General features: G+C 42.5%; 1 protein-coding gene across 1 annotated transcript in view; it reads right to left on the bottom strand.

Annotated features, from left to right (window-relative positions):
- HECW1 (HECT, C2 and WW domain containing E3 ubiquitin protein ligase 1) overlaps positions 1-16,588 on the bottom strand; it is a 246,240-nt gene that overhangs the window by 110,707 nt on the left and 118,945 nt on the right. The window contains exons 8-10 of the mRNA XM_010587155.3: positions 13,215-14,573; positions 7,910-8,011; positions 3,564-3,714 (exon numbers count right to left, since the gene is read on the bottom strand). Coding sequence (XP_010585457.1) covers positions 3,564-3,714; positions 7,910-8,011; positions 13,215-14,573 — 1,612 coding nt within the window. The remainder of the gene's footprint in view (positions 1-3,563; positions 3,715-7,909; positions 8,012-13,214; positions 14,574-16,588) is intronic.

Raw genomic sequence — 16,588 nt, 5'->3', positions numbered from 1 at the left:
AAATCTAACCAGCGATGTGAAAGATTTACACAAAGAAAACTACAAAACACTATCGCAAGATACCAAAAGAGACCTACATGAATGGAAAAACATATCATGCTCTTGGATAAGAAGACTTTACATTGTAAAAATGTCACTACTACCCAAAACGATCTACAGATATAATGCAGTAGTGATTCAAATCCCAACAGTATTCTTCAGTGAGATGGAAGGGGAAGAGACTCTGAATAAGTAAAACATTACTAAAGAGGAAGAACAAAGTAGGAGCACTTCCTGATCTCAGAAACTATTATACAGCCATGGTAGTCAAAACAGCCTGGTACTGGTACAATGACAGACACACAGACCAGTGGAACAAAGTTGAGAGCCCAGAAGTAAATCCATCTACTTATGGACAGTTGATCTTCATAAAGTGTCAAAGTCCATTAAATGGGAAAGGGTGGTCTCTTTAACAAATGATGCTGGTAAAACTGAATATCTACCTGTTGAAAAATGAAACAAGACCCTTACCTCACCCCATACACAAAAATCAGCTCTAAATGGATCAAAGATCTAAACATTAAACCTAAAACTATAAAGATCATGGAAGAAAAAATAGGGACCTCACTAGGAGCCCTAATAGATGGCATAAGTAGCATACCAAACATAACTAAAAATGCATAAACACCAGAAGATAAACTAGATAAGTGGGACCTCCTAAGAATTAAATACCTATGCCCAACAAAAAAGACTTCTCCAAAAGAGTATAAAGAGACTGGGAAAAAAATTTTGGCTATGACATACCCGACAAGGGGCTAATTTCTAAAATCGATAGAAAACTTTGACATCTCAACAACAAAAAGACAATCCAATTTAAAAAATGGGCAAAATATATGAATAGGCACTTCACCAAAGAAGACATTGGTGGCAAATAAGCACATGAAGAAATGCTCGTGATCATTAACCATCCAAAACCAGAAAACCAAACCCATTGCTGTTGAGTCAATTCCAACTCATAGAGACCCTACAGGACAGAGTAGAACTGCTCCATAGAGTTTCCAAGGAGCACCCGGTGAATTTGAACTGCTGATCTTTTGGTTAGTAGCTGTAGCTCTTAACCACTATGCCACTAGGGTTTCCCATTAGCCATCAGAGAGATGCAAACCAAACTACAATGAGATATTATCTCACCCCGACAATCATGGTACTAATTGAAAAAAAAAAAAGCCAACAACAAATGCTCCTGAGGTTGTGGGAAACTGGAACTCTTAGACACTGCTGGTGGGAAAGTAAAAATGGTACAACCACTATGGAAAACAGTGTGGTGCTTCCTTCAAAAGCTAGAAAGAGAAATACAATATGACCCAGCCATCCCACTCCTGGGTGTAAACCCCTGGGAAATAAGAGCCTTGGCAGGAATAGACATATGCACTCCCGTGTTCATTGCAGCATTATTCACAATAGCACAAAGATGGAAACAAACTAAGTGCCCATCAAGGAATGAATGAATAAACAATTTGTGGTATATACACATTGGAATACCCCACAACGATAAACACCAATGATGAATCTGTGAAACATCTCATAATGTGGATGAACTTGGAGAACATTATGGAGGGTGAAATAAATCAATCACAAAAAGACAAATATTTTATGAGACCATTACTATAAAGCAATCAAGAAAAAGTTTACACACACACACACACACAAATTCTTTGATGGTTACCAGCGTTGGGAGAGGGAGGACAGGAAAATCATCAACTACAAAGAGGATACATGTTAATATTAGTGAAGGGAAAGACACTACACAACAGGACCAAAGCAAATGAAAGCACTGAGAAGAACACAAGAATAAAAGGCAATCATGGCAGTTACCATAACATAGACAACCCTACAACAATAGTATTAACAAATAATAACCTACGAATGGATAGATAGGTAGAGAGGTATGTTGAAGAGGAGTGGGAGGATGTAAGAGAGCACACCCACCAGCAGATATAGGTTGGGTTGCAGAAAGTACAACAATACACATTTGTAGATGCTGCATGTATATTAAAATAGACAATAGAGCACACAAAGGGCATAGTCATGGAAACTTCCCAGACATAACCAAACACCTCGTGGCCCAAAGTTACTAGGCTTGAAAGCTGAGGACCATAGATTTGTGAACATTTACTTCAATTGGCATAACATAGTTCATAATGACAATGTCTACATCCTACTTTAGTGAGCAGCCTCTAGGTCTTAAAAGCTTGTGAGTGGCCGTGTAAGGAACAACTATTGGTCTCATCCTGCCTGAGCAACAGAGAGTGGAGAAAACTGAAGACACAAGGGAGCAATTAGTCTAAAGGACTAATGCACCACATGAACCACAGCCTACATGACCTTTAGACCAGAAGAACTAGACGGTGCCTGGCTACCACTAAGGACTGCTCTGACCAGGATCACAATAGAGGGTCCTGGGCAAGGGGGAAGAAAAATGTAGAACAGAAATCAAACCCATAAAAAAGACCAGACTTAATGGTCTGATAGAGACTGGAGGCACCCCCGAGACCATGGCCTTAAGACACCTTTTCAACATGGAACTGAAGCCATTCCCAGGAGACCACCTTTCAGCTTAACAGTAGACAGGCCTATAAAATAGGCAATAACACCTGAGAGGAACGAGCTCCTTATAACAGTTAATTGTATGAAACCAAAAGGGCAAAGTTTGCCCAAAAGCAAAGAGGAGAAGGCAAGAAGGTGGAGGAAAAACAGGCAAAAGGTAATGGATAACCCAGGGCGGAAATGGGGAGAGTGCTGATACTCTGTGACCAATGTCTTTGAACATTCTGTGTACAAATTGTTGAATGGGAAACCATTTTGCTCTGTAAATGCTTACCTAAAGCACAATAAAATGTTAACAAAACAAAACAAAAAATGAATGACAGCTTTTCAAGTCTGTCAGTGAGGGTCTAGGCTTCAGACAGAACAATGCTTAAAATATGTTTTTAAACATTTCTTTTTCTAAGATGAAACATTTAAAAAATTATTACTTCTGAGCATACAGAAATTAGGGACCAGGGTAGACAGTGATTTGTGACACAGTTTTTCTCTAAGCAGCTTTTTAGTATTCTCATGGAACCTATCTTTGGAAGGTTTTTAACTGTTTGAGCTCTGGACTCCCTTAAGGCTCTTAGGCTCCCTTAAGGCTCTTATGATGAATGGACCAGACTTCCAGAAAAAATGTGCATCCATACATAATTTTGCATATAATCTCTGGAAGATTCATGGAGTCCTACCACCATTGGTGAATGCCCTGGAGAATCCATGAACTCTTGGTTAAGAACTCCTGTTTTCAAATCTGGGCCATCAAGAAGACCGAAGACTTCTTTAAACGCGTTCAGACTTAGCTTGTCTCTTGCCACCAAAGTCTAAATCTAGAATTTCAAGTACCTACAATCAACAGGTTTTTGAAGGTACTTAATTCCTTTCAAGTTTCCTCATACAATCTGAGCAGGAGATTGTAAGAGGAAGATTCTTTATTTTCATTCTGCTTTCACTGTGGTTCTTAGAAGCCCATTCATTGCATACTGATCACCAACCGCCTGTTGAGTTGCTCCATCTGCTGGATGGACCCCGATCTCCTCATCCCGTCGGGGGTGGCTGCTGCTGTAGGACGCTGCCAAGTGGTCGTGCGGTTCACGTGGTCCACATAAAAGACCCGACCGTGGCTGTCAATTCGAGCTTCCCAGTCTAGTGTTGAATAGAAAGGGGGAAAAAAAAAATCAAGGACAAGCTACTGACCCGTGTGCAATAGATACCATTCCAGGTCTCTTGCAGGTTGAACTCACCTATTTCTCCCTCCGATCCTGGGGGAGGGAAGGAGGGCCTTGCTTTAGCCAGAACCATGGCTGAACAGCTGGCCCCTGATAACTGCCCTTTGGTTAGTTGCTGGATGCCTTTAGACACCAGCCAAAGCACCTGAGGCTTTGGTGTGAAATCATTCACTCTAGAAAAGAGCTTACTGAACTCAGATTCTTTGCTGGGCCGTTTTAAAAAATGAATGTGACTTCTTGAATATGACCTACATTAGAATTATTACAATTTCTAAAGAGAAAGCCTAATGTTTACTCTAGGCCTTTCTTAAAAAATTTACATCTTAACTGTCAATCTTGTTGGCTACTTGAATGACAGACAGCTAGAGGCTGTGAGGCTACAGAGTGTTTTCTTTGCTCCATCTAATAGAGGGGGACTAGGTTCTGTGGGGTTCTGTGGAGGGAATAACAGTATCGTAGTTAAAGAATGGAAACCCTGGTGGCGTAGTGGTTAAGTGCTACAGCTGCTAACCAAGAGGTCAGCAGTTCAAATCCGCCAGGCACTCCTTGGGAACTCTATGGGGCAGTTCTACTCTGACCTATAGGGTCGCTGAATCAACTCGACTGCAGTGGTTTTTAGTGGTTTAGTTGAAAAAATTCAATGTATGGTTCTAAAATACTGTACTTGCAACCTTTTTACTATTTAGTTTAGTCCATCAATTTTTCACTCCTAGTGATCCCATGTGACAAAACAGAACTGCCCCACAGGGTTTTCTAGGCTGTAATCTTTACATGTGACAAAGCAGAACTGCTCCATAGGGTTTTCTAGGCTGTAATCTTTACAGGAGCAGATCATCAGGTCTTTCTCTCGTGGAGCCTCTGGGTGGGTTCGAACCACTGACCTTTCAGTTAGCAGCTGAGAGCTTAACCATTGCATGACCAGGGCTCCTTATGTACAACTTTAGATGACCTCTATCTAATACTTAGCCACCCTAATGGATTTCCATTTCTCTTGAAACGGTGAATAGAAGGATTTGATACTGAGGGATTTAAGGCATCTTTTTGATAAACTGGGAATTCACAATGCATATTCCAAAGGATCCATCCATCTGTTGCTGCCAAATACCTCTTGACCAAAACAAAACAAATAGCAACTGTTAACAAATATCAAATTTTTAAATACCTCTATGTTATGTTGACAGTAATCATCCCGAACAGTAGAGGGAGCCCAAGATAAAGATAAATTCCTTTACTTCCCAAATCAACGAAATAAAAGGTGGAAGCATAGATATACTACACGATACATGTAGTGGCTGGGCAGTGTGGATGGAAAAGCCTTCAAAGCTGAGAGAGCTGGAAGGAATGTCTATGTTTCCAAGCTTAAAATAGAAGAGCAAGGTCTGCTGCCCAGCAACAGGCAAAGCTTCTAGAGTCCACATGTGAAAATAACAGCATCATGATAAAGTTATGCTGAAAAATGCGTTAGACTAAAGAAGAAAAAGCAAAAATGACCGCAAATGGAAGGAAACCATTCAGCCTGTTTAGTGAGAAAAGCCATAGCTTTTGGGAGTAGGTCAGGTATTAAAAATTCTATTGAAAAACGATCATTCAGGTAATGACATAGCAACTCTCATTTTTTTTAAACCAAAAAACTCAACGTATCTGGTACAGTTGTGGTTTTATGTGTTTATAGTGGATCTCCCTGTTTGCGAGTATCATGCCTTATGTCTGACACTTACCTGAGGAACTGCCAAATAATGCCCAGTAAAAACTAAAATATTGGAAAACACCAAACTTAACTTCTAATATAATTTGAAAGAAAAATGTAGTCAGATTGTATAGATATGTTCTGGGGGTTTGATTAAGATGAACTTTTACACAGTTCTGCTGTCAACTATTAGTTTAAATGTTAGCTTATTGATGAAATGTGTGTATGATATGTGGATGATCAATTAAAAAACAATAGTTGTTGTTGAATCTATTCTGACTCATGGACACCCCACGTGTGTCAGAATACAACTGTGTTCCATAGGGTTTTTAATGGCTGATTCTTTTGGAAGCAGGCCACCAGGCCTTTCTTCCAAGGCACTTTTGGGTGTGCTCCACTTTTAGTTAGCAGTCAAGTACATTAACTATTTGTACCACCAGGGACTCCTGAGTAATTGATCTGAAAATATGGACATTTCAAAGGTTCTCAAGCTGATATTAGCAAAGCAATTGGACAGTTCTTTTTTTCTTGCCTGCAACACAACTGCCATCCAACAAAGAATGTACGTTAATCTTCGAGGAACCTGTACCCGTTGCCGTTGAGTTGATCCCGACTCACAGCGGCCCTAAAGGACAGAGTAGAACTGCCCCATAGAGTTTCCAAGGACCGCCTTGTGGATTTAACCTTCCACCCTTTTGGTTAGCAGCCATAGCACTTAACCACTATGCCACCAGGTTTTCCAGTCTTTGAAGAGTATCATGCTATTCAGTTGAACTGAACAAAATCCTTTCAGCACTAACTGTGAACTAGGAACTATGCCAGGTCCTGAGGATACAGGGCTGAGTAACACACGACTCTTGCCCTCCAGGTGCCACAATAAAGAAAGAATTCCTTCAAAAACAAAGCTTGAACCTCATAAATTCTCTAGGGGAAAACAAAAACTAGAGAATGGGGCAACGATAATGATAATTTCTTTCCACAAGTTTTAATATTTCCAAATCATTCTCGGAAAAGGATATTGGTCAGACAGAAAGGCTCTTCTATCAATGTATTAAATATCTGAATGCGTAGTGATAATTCAAAAAAAAATAGTCAGAAGACGATAGCTTCATATAATCTGAGATTATGAGCATGTATTCTGGGTTGCTTTGTAAAGAATTTACTTTCATATATTTTATAAACCAAAAGAAAAAAATCCCAAATGGAACTTCAGGCCTCAGCATTTACTGATGGGCTCCACACTGTAACATCATGAGTTTGCTTAAACCGACATGTGAAAATGGCACTTTTTCAAGGTTGAGGGTTGGCCCTCAAATACACAGGTATGGTATTCTTTCAGCTTAACCAGAATATTAAGAATGTTCATTGTTTTCTCACTGGTTAAACTGCAGTTGAACAGGGAAAATTGTGGTGTTCATTCAAAATGTCATATTACCAAGAACAGATGAATTAAGAAATAAATATTTCTCCTTTTGAAAACTGCGACTGTTTAATGTAAGCACAGGAAAAAGAACGTGGAGGAACATTGGTTCCTTGCATCCTGGAAAGACAGCAGTTATAAAGTCTATCAAATTTTAAAGACTGCTTTTGCTTGAAAAATAAGCATAAGCCAAAGCAGAGATGTTCTAGAATTTGTGAATGTATGTGATGCTAAGGGAATGTATAATGTCTGGGCCATCAGTTCCTCCTTTCAGATTTATTATAATGGAGAATTAGAAGATTAAGGCTGGAGGGAAACTTAGAGACTAACTCCAAACCTAGCATTTAGCAGAAGAGAAGAATTAAAGCTTTACTTTACAAATGAGAAACCTGAGACCCTGAGAGATTAAATGATTTTTCTAAGTTCAGATGACTAGTTAGCTAATTATTTATTACACACTATAGTTACTGGGAGAAAATGAGATTGAATTCTATTCCTAAGGATAATATTCTGCCTGGCAACCTCTAAGAACTATGGAAGAAATCTGGGGGTCTTGTCTATCAGTTCAAGTTATAGCAAGAAAAAAATGTTCATGTGTCCTGATGGGTGGAAGTTATTTTATTATATGGAGATGCTCAGGACATAAGAGATCCACTGGAGAACAATAGGGTTGTTCTATCGTGAACCGCCAACTTTTAAATGTAAAATAGTAAAATTTGGGACTTGAGGGTCATATACAGTTTGCAAGGTTAATCAAGTCTTGCAAAGAAATGCTCTCCATTTCCAAAGTTGAGGGGCACTGAAGACACCGGGTTATCTCTTCAAGATCATGTACTGAAACCATTAGTCAAAAAACAATTTTTAGAGTACATGTCATACTATTTTTTTGACAACAGCAAGACATGGAGTTGGGGAAGAGTTTGGATATTTATATACAAATTCATACTGACCTGTTTAGACTTGATAGGATGAGTTAAGACATAGAATTTAAAAACTAAAGCTTACTTGGTGGAAGAGGCTCATCGATTGTTGGGTAGTGATGATGTTCAGGCCTCAGGGAAGGAAGCTGGCTTACTGGCTGGGAATTATGGAGTATAGGATATTCACCTACGGACAAGATAGTCAAGACATTTAGATTCAGTCATTGCTGTGGCAATGTCATCAAAAAAGCATGACTGTAAAACAAAGTACTACAAGAAACAACCTCCAAAGGGTGGGCAATCTATTTTTTGTGTCAGTTTGCTATGTTCCTAGTGAGAGAGGATTATTTAAAAAAAAAAGAAAATCCAAAGAAAAATATAAATGCTTCATGACCAGTGATCTATACCACCCAGACCAATATGTAGGATCAGAGCCTGGTTTTGTAACTACCTGGATTTCCTTAATGGGAAGGTGGTATCAAAAAGCTATGTAAGAAAAAACCAACAGAGCTTGACTTAGTCCAGCAAAGCAGCCTGGCCTATTTGAGTGATGATCCTGTAACAGGTTGGTTGGCCTGTGTGAAATTACAGCTCTTGATTTGGTTAGGTTTCATCAGAGGGCTGCCAAGAGGCTATGTTCCAGATTTTTCTTTTAACGAAACTCTTGGATGGTGCCTTTCCAAGATGGAGTTAAGGAGCTGGTGTGCTAAGAATGTCAAATTCCTGTGATGTAGGTGCTAGAGAGTGGGTGGTGGTGGTAGGGGGGGAGCCAAGGGGCTATGGGGTAGAGTGACTGCTTCAGATTATCTTGAGGAGGAATCAGACAAGCCGGGGTGCTCTGGAAAGAAGAAAGGACAAGAGACAAAGAAAGTAGACAAGGCAGAAGACTTAGACAGGAAAACTTGAAATACACAAGTGGGAAAGGAGGAAGAAAGACAGACATGGGGGCATTTTAGAAATAAACATTATATTCACAGAGTGCATGCCCCAAATTATTATATTGCTGTTGCTCTTAGTTGCCGTCGAGTGGGCTCCAACTCATGGCTGCCTTATGTGTAACAGAGTGAAATGTTGTTGGTCTCATGCCGTGTCAGTTAAGACTTAGAATGAAATGAACAACGTTCTAAAAGGGTGTTCCCATTTCATGATGTCATCAGGCCCTGGCAAGGAAATACTGTGTGTAGGGGAGTCATCTGGATGGAGGGCACAGCCCTAGCTGTTTGGGTTACATAATCAGAGAAATGTTCTTCATCTTTGGAGCGCTTGGAGGGTCCAGACCACAAGACAACCTCCACTTAGACTGGTTTTCTCCTAGCCTCATGTGATTCTGGTTTTCTTGCAATAGCCCTTTCTGGTCGCTCAGTGATAATCAGGCCTTCTCCCTTCCACATCCTTCCATGACTGATGTAAATAAACACATGGTCCATTATTCCTTAGGTCAAAAATGAGAAACTGTGAAAAACGGTGGTTTAGACATTTATGGGATCTCAGATTCAGAATCTTTTCTGGAATGTCCATATGTGGAAAGGATAATGATCTCTTCCTACTGTATATCTCAGGGTAAAAGTCTAGATCCACAGAACTAATCCAAAATAAAAATAAATTAATAAGGAAGCTGGGTGGGTTTAATTCAGCAGTTTAATTCCTAGAGCTGACTGGCAGAGTGTTAAATGTGAAATGCATATCGTTATTCCTTGTGCAAACTCTTGTGTGTTACTCAAATCCTCGGGGGCCTCTGAGACCCTAATGACAGTTACGGGAGATACCCATCACACCAGCACACAGCTCATTATGGACAGGCTCCTGCGCTTAAGAGGAAAACACACTCATGTTCGTTTTTATATGTGTTCAGTGTCAGAAATTAAAACAAAACAAAACATGGTACAGTTGTTATGTCACCAGCTGCTGCATTTTCAGTTTTTTTTTTTTTTTTTTAAAGATCAAACTTACCTCGTTGTAATTAATTCAATCAATCAGGGAAATTACTCCTCCAAGCTAGTGGAAACATGATATTGTCGCTTGCCTGGGGTTAATGGAGCTGACCCCACCTGCTTGTGAAACCCAAGCAAATGCAATGACGTGATTGACACAGCTCAGCCGGCTGAATGGATGGAGCACACTGGAGAGCAAGCAATTATGTTCTGCACAAAGACGCCGTCCCGCACAACAACCCCTTGCCCCAGACACAAAGCAAGTGTTCAGACCTGCTAGAACTTCTGAGAAGGAAACTTCTTCCTCAGGCTAAAAATAAGGGAGGTTCTTTTATGTTCTGTTCTGTTTATGATAATATTCACCAAATTGCAGAGAAAGGATAGGCCAGCTAGAATCTGTCTTGAAGTTAGGTGATTTATGCCTAATAACGAGAAATTGGTTTCCTTGAATAACGTAGTGCACAAAATGTAAATTCAGAGGATTGTTTTGGATGATTTATACAGTACAACTTTAAAAGTTAGCTTCAGTGCTTATCTGCCTGGAAGAACTCATTAAAAAAAGGTGCAACAGCTAGCAGAGCTTGGGCACTCAGTAGATAAGAAACAGAGAGCTTTATGCGTGTCATCTCATTGAGTCCTTCCAATAACACTGTGAGGTAGGTTCTACAGTTATACCCATTTTATGTATGAGAAAACTGAGGCACAGGCAAGTTAGGTAATTGGGCTAAGGTATTACGGCTAGGAAATGCCGGGACTGAGCTCATAACCACAACATCTTTATATTGCTCTTTTCATTCTATCTGTAGAAGGCTTTGAAAAACTGTTTTAATTTGAGATTCTAAAAGGAGGGTTTTATAGAGGGGAGAGAAGCAAACAACAGTTAAAGAACGCATACTCCGTAAGTTGCTGTAGACACATTTCTATGTCAGTCTACCTTGGTTAACCTAACCCAGTTTCTGTAGTGAAAGAATTCTAAATCTAAGAAGTCACAGTAAGGGGGCCAGAGTGAGTCTTCCAGAAGAAGGCAGCGCCCACAAAAGCATGTATCAGGCAGGTTATGTTGAAGCTCTGCTTGCTTTGAACATACACTGTTGGAATACCTGGTGGTGAGTAAGGGATGAATTTACAACACATCCCCTCGTGCTCAGCAACTCACCACTGTGGCGGGTAAGACTAACTGTGAAGTCCTGAACCAACAGATGCATGGCCTTAATGGGCAAAATGGTCTGCCAGGGATTTTCTTATTTTCCATTGTAACCACCAGAGTAAAGCATATAGGCACTTTACTGAATTTACAGCTTGCAGAATTCAGAAACTCAGACATCTGCTTAGAAACGGTGCCCTGCAAAGACTTCTGCTATGGCTCTCAAAGTCTTTCCCACCGTTTCCCTTGTCACGACTGCTTCCCCCCACTACTGGACTGTCAACCCCTCAAGGGCACAGACAGTGTCTTGTCTTTGAAAACATGCTTTTATATAAATGTATACTGAGGCAATGTTCAATTAACCATGTGTGGGTTATCTACCTACATGGCTGCCAAAATACTACCCAGTCTAAAACAGGGGTTAGCAAGCTGCCAACCTGGCCTGCTGCTGCCTGTGGTTGTGTGCCCCAGGCTAAGTATGGTTTTTATATATTTTAAAGTGTAAAATGTTAAAGAAGAAAAAAGACACTAAAAAAACAATCAGCCTTTTGGAGAGAACAGTTGTTCGATTTGGCCCCTTGGCCAGTAACCAAATCAAACCCATTGCCGTCGAGTTGATTCCGACTCATAGCAACCCTGTAGGACAGAGTAGAACTGCCCCCTAGAGTTTCCAAGGAGTGCCTGGAGGATTTGAACTGCCAACCTTTAGGTTAGCAACCGTAGCACTTAACCACTACACCACCAGGGTTTCCTTTGGCTGGTAAAGCCTAAAATATTGACTATCTGGCCCTTGATAGAAAAAGTTTGCTAACCCCATGGTCTGAAACATCCCTGTGAGTGCCCATGTACGCCCTTTTGTGTGTGTATCATCAAATCTCCTCACAGTGTAATTATTCGTTTGCGCCTGTGCAGGTGTGAACCCCTTGAGTACAGGGGATCACATGAGTTTTAGGTTTTTGAGTAGCATCCATACATTATCTGATGCCGATTTGTCTTCCTTGGCCTGGCACAAAACATCTGGCCTACAGTGAAGAAGGTGCTCAAAACATCCATATAAAGGACTTTTCCATCCCATTCTCACACCTCCTGGGTGTCTATCCATATTATCTGTCGCCACTGTTTTAACCTTTCCTCCTGTGTTTCTTTTTCTCTACCAATTTCTTGGGCTTTGCCTCGTCACATGCGTCACCCTCCCTTACTCTTTTCTCTAAAATGTCCAAATTGGTCATGTTAAATATTTTTAAATTATTTTTTTTATCTTTAGTTCCTGTTCAAAAAATGTGTAGGCGCCAGGCATTGGGGATTCAAACATTAAAAAAGACATACTTCTGGCCCTTGATGAGCTTACAATCTAAAGATAATACCATCACATTTTGTTTGGATGCAAAATTATACAGCAGAACAGCAAAAGAGCAGAGAATATTTTCTCTTTGAAAACAACTGAATTATTTCATAAAATTATGTGGCTTTTCAATTTACTTTTCTTTTCCCCCTCTGTCAATTTCACTTGACTGGAAAATGGCTCCCACCCTGGTCAAGGAAATACAAATCAATTTAATATATGATTCCACAGGCATGACTAAGAAGGACAGTCTTCTGTTAAAATACAGAACACATTGTAAGCTAAAGCTGGCACTTTTGGATTAGAAGCTTGTTTGAGGCAAAGTAATTTACCCACTCATGACATTCTTCCCATTCATTAGCTGAAAACAAAGCAAAACAAAAACAAACAAACAACCCAACAAGGAGAGCTGAACAGACAGAAACCATGACAAATACATGCAGGCAATACGTATCCATTTGTACACGGGCTAGATAAATCCTGAAACAGGTAATATCAGCGTTTTTCAACAGATGCCAACCAACATTTATTGCTCATCTCCAATGTGTCAGGGGGAGTCAGCAGTTCTGTTTAAACATTATCCACCTACTACTGGTGACTAGTCCCCACTTACATCAATTGCTACTAGGTTGGGCATTCTGAAAGCTGTCAAGACCAGAAGGGTAACATGTTCACTAACCAATTCTGGTGATTGGTTAAAACAATCAGAAAAGGACACATACAAGTGCACGCTCACATTCAACTAGTTGTAATTCCTGGGGTATATCATGGGATGTGAAGGGGTGTCAGCTATCCATATTCAACTATACATGTATACACATATACACATGCACACTGGATGTACCAGACAGGCATACACTGCCCTAGCAACCCTGATTCGGACTGGCCCCACTCCTTCGGGATGCGTTAATCACGGTGGGGAGACCTGTGTTCCCCTGGTGGCTCTATGCTTTGATCAGCTTTGAGGTCTAACCTTCTCTCCGATTGCTCGGCCCTGCCACCGGGGACTCCAGCCCGTCCGCGGTTCTCGCCGCGCTCCCGCCGGAGCCGGCCAACTCGTCTGGCCACGGAGCCTGGCCGTTGGTGGCTTCCGGGTCCAGCTCAGGGCTCTGCACCGAGTCGGGCACGGACTCGAACGCGCTGTTCTCTTCCTCCTCGTCATCCTGGGAGGAGAAGACGGTACTCTCGGAGATCTTGGCGCTGTCCACGGAGGAAAAGCGGGTGTGGCTGGCGAACCTGTTGCCGCTGTTGTAGCAGGAGGGGCTGTAGCAAGACGCGCTGTAGCAGGAGCTGCTGTAGCAGGACGTGCTGTAGCACGAGGAGCTGTAGCACGAGGGGCTGCAGCAGGACGCGTCGCAGCCCTCACAGCTGTGGTCGCCGCCCTGCCGCGGACTGGAGTCGCTCTCACTCCCGGTGCTGGGGTGAGGCTCGCCATCCAGCACCGTGCCGTTGGCCAAGCTGGGGAACGGGTCCCCGGGGTGGCTGTGTGGCGCCAGGCCTGGAGTCGCCCCTTCGAGTACTTCTCCAGCCTCCTCCAGGGCAGGCGGTTCCGCAGCGCCCGTGTCCACCTCGCTGAGCCCGTCCTTCTCTGAGGAGTCCTTGCGGGTGGACCCCTCCTCTGCGCCGTCCTCCTCCTCTCCCGCGTGGCCGCTCTGCGCCGAGGGCATGCTGTGCAACAAGGTGTGGATGCGAATGTAGTGCGTGCGAGGGGTCTCGGGGTCACCGCAGGCCGAGGCGATGACCGTCTCCAGCTCGGACACCGGCAAGGAGCAGGGCCTGCTTTTTCTCTGCACCAAGGTCCGCAGCTGTGGCATGCCCTCTCCTAGCTCCAGGGTAGACAGCTCCTCCTCCTCCTCCTGCTCTTTTTCTTCCTCCTCCTCCTCCTTCCCCGCCGGGCTGTGTGTCCAGGCCTCGTCTGCCATAGGCTCCTCAGCGCTGGCTGGGGCTTCACCATCCTCCAGCAGCAGTGGGGGTGGCCCTTCCTCACCCAAGTCCAACTCCTCTGCCAGTTCTTCCGCACTCAGGGAGGCCTGGGGGTCCTCCTGCCCTGGGGCCAGAAGCTCCCCAGCCCTCTCGAGTGCTCCAGAGACCATGCCATCCCCTCCTGCCTCGGTGCCTGCTGTGTCCTCCAGGGGCTTGGCCATCTCCAGACTCTCGTTCCCTGAACCATCCACCGCACTGCCCTCACTCAGCGGCTCTGGCTTCGCGCTCTCCGAGGGTCCTGGAGCATCAGACAGAGGCTCTGGACCGCTGCCTTCCACCAGGTTGTTCATGTGGCTGTTCTGAATTTCAGCTGACTCGGGCTGGGTACTCTGGGAAATCTCCTCATCATCTGCTGGCAAAGGGAAAAAAAAAAAAAAGTCATTCCTTCCAGAAAAGGGCATTGTGATGTTAGTATAGACTACTGGACATGTAAGTCATAGCGACCGAATTTTACATCAGAATATTGGATGTAGGGGTTGATGAGGGCTTCTCATTGGCCAGAGCTCTGCTGAAAAAATTCTGTAAGAACTAGTTGTCATTGCATTAAGGAAAAATTGCAGTCCTGGATATATCTTAGAATTCTGTTTCAAGGTAATTAATTTTGTTGTCGTTAAAACATCCAAAACCTAGCACCCACCCCAGTGCTTGGCACATAGTAGGTGCCTGACAAATGTTTGCTACATGGACCAACTTTCAGGGATGGGAGTAGAGGCATTTCCTGTCCATTCCTTGATGATCCCTGACAAGGCTAATTACACTTGCTCAGAATATTTCCTATGGCTGGCTCCTGCAGGGTAGGCTAAGCCAGGTTCTTAGGCAACTAGAGAGAAGAAAAGCAACAGATGATGGATGGGAGCAACCTGTCACTGAATAACACAGGCTGTGAGCCTTCCAACATTTGGAGTTTACCATAATAGAAAAATAAACAAGGTCTACACACCATCAAGAAACAGTCCACCACTTTTTTTTTCTTTTGATTATTTTTATTGTGCTTTAAGTGAAAGTTTACAGTTCAAGTTAGTTTCTCATACAAAAATTTATACACATATTGCTATGTGACCCTAATTGCTCTCCCTGTAATGTGACAGCACAGTCCTCCTTTCCACCCTGAATTTCCCGAGTCTATTTTATTTTATTCAACCAGCTCCTGTTTTCTCTGCCTTTTTATCTTGCTTCTGGACAGGAGCTGCACGTTTAGCTTCATGCATCCACTTGAGCTAAGAAGCCCACCCTTTACAAGTTATCATTTTATGTCTTATAGTTGAGTCTAATCTTTGAAGAGCTAGCTTTGAGAATTGTTTTACTTTTGGGCTAACGGAGAGTCCAGGGGCCATGTCTTCTGGGGTCCCACCAGTCGGAGTCAGACCATTAAGTTTGGTCTTTTTACTAGAATTTGAGGTCTGCACCCCACTTTTGCTCCATCAGGGACTCTCTGTTGTGTTCCCGTTAGGACAGTCATTGGTGGTAGCCAGATACCACCTAGTTCTTCTGGTTTTAGGCTGATGGAGTCTCTGATTTATGTGGCCCCTTCTGTCTCTTGGGCTCATATTTTGCTGTTTCTTTGGTATTCTTCATTCTCCTTTGCTCTAGGTGGGTTGGGAACAATTGATACATCTTAGCCGCTTGCTAGCTTTTAAGACCCCAGACACCACTTACCAAATTGGGATGCAGAACATTTTCTTAATAAGCTTTGTTCTGCCAGTTGACCTAGATGTCCCCTGAAACCATGGTCCCAGACCCCCATCCCTGATACTCTGTCCCACAAAGTGTTTGGCTGTATTCAGAAAACTTCTTAGCTTTTGGTTTAGTCCAGTTATGCTGACTTCCCCTGTATTGTGTGTTGTCCTTCCCTTCACCTAAGGTAATTCTTGTCTGCTATCTAGTTAGTGAATACCCGTTTCCCTCCCTTCCCACCCTCATAACCTTCAAGGAATGTTTTCTTCTGTGTTTAAACCTTTTCTTGAGTTCTTATAATGGTGATCTTATACAATATTTCTCCTTTTGCGACTAATTTCACTCAGCATAATGCCTTCCAGATTCATCCATGTTATGAGATGTTTCTCAGATTCATCGTTGTTCATTCTTGTTGCATAGTATTCCATTGTGTGAATATACCATAATTTGTTTATCCATTCATCAGTTGATGGGCACTGAGGTTGTTTCCATCTTTTTGCTATTGTGAATGAACAGTACTGCAATGAACATGGGTGTGCATGTATCTATTCATGTGAGGGCTCTTATTTCTCTAGGATACTCCAAGGAGCGGGATTGCTGGATTACATGGTACTTCTATTTATAGCTTTTTAAGGAAGTGCCAAATAGATTTCCAAAGTGGCTGTACCATTTTATGTTCCCATTAGCAGT

The sequence above is a fragment of the Loxodonta africana genome, chromosome 8 (assembly GCF_030014295.1).
Source record: "Loxodonta africana isolate mLoxAfr1 chromosome 8, mLoxAfr1.hap2, whole genome shotgun sequence".
NCBI lineage: Eukaryota > Metazoa > Chordata > Mammalia > Proboscidea > Elephantidae > Loxodonta > Loxodonta africana.
This window is presented reverse-complemented; position numbering and strand designations above follow the sequence as displayed.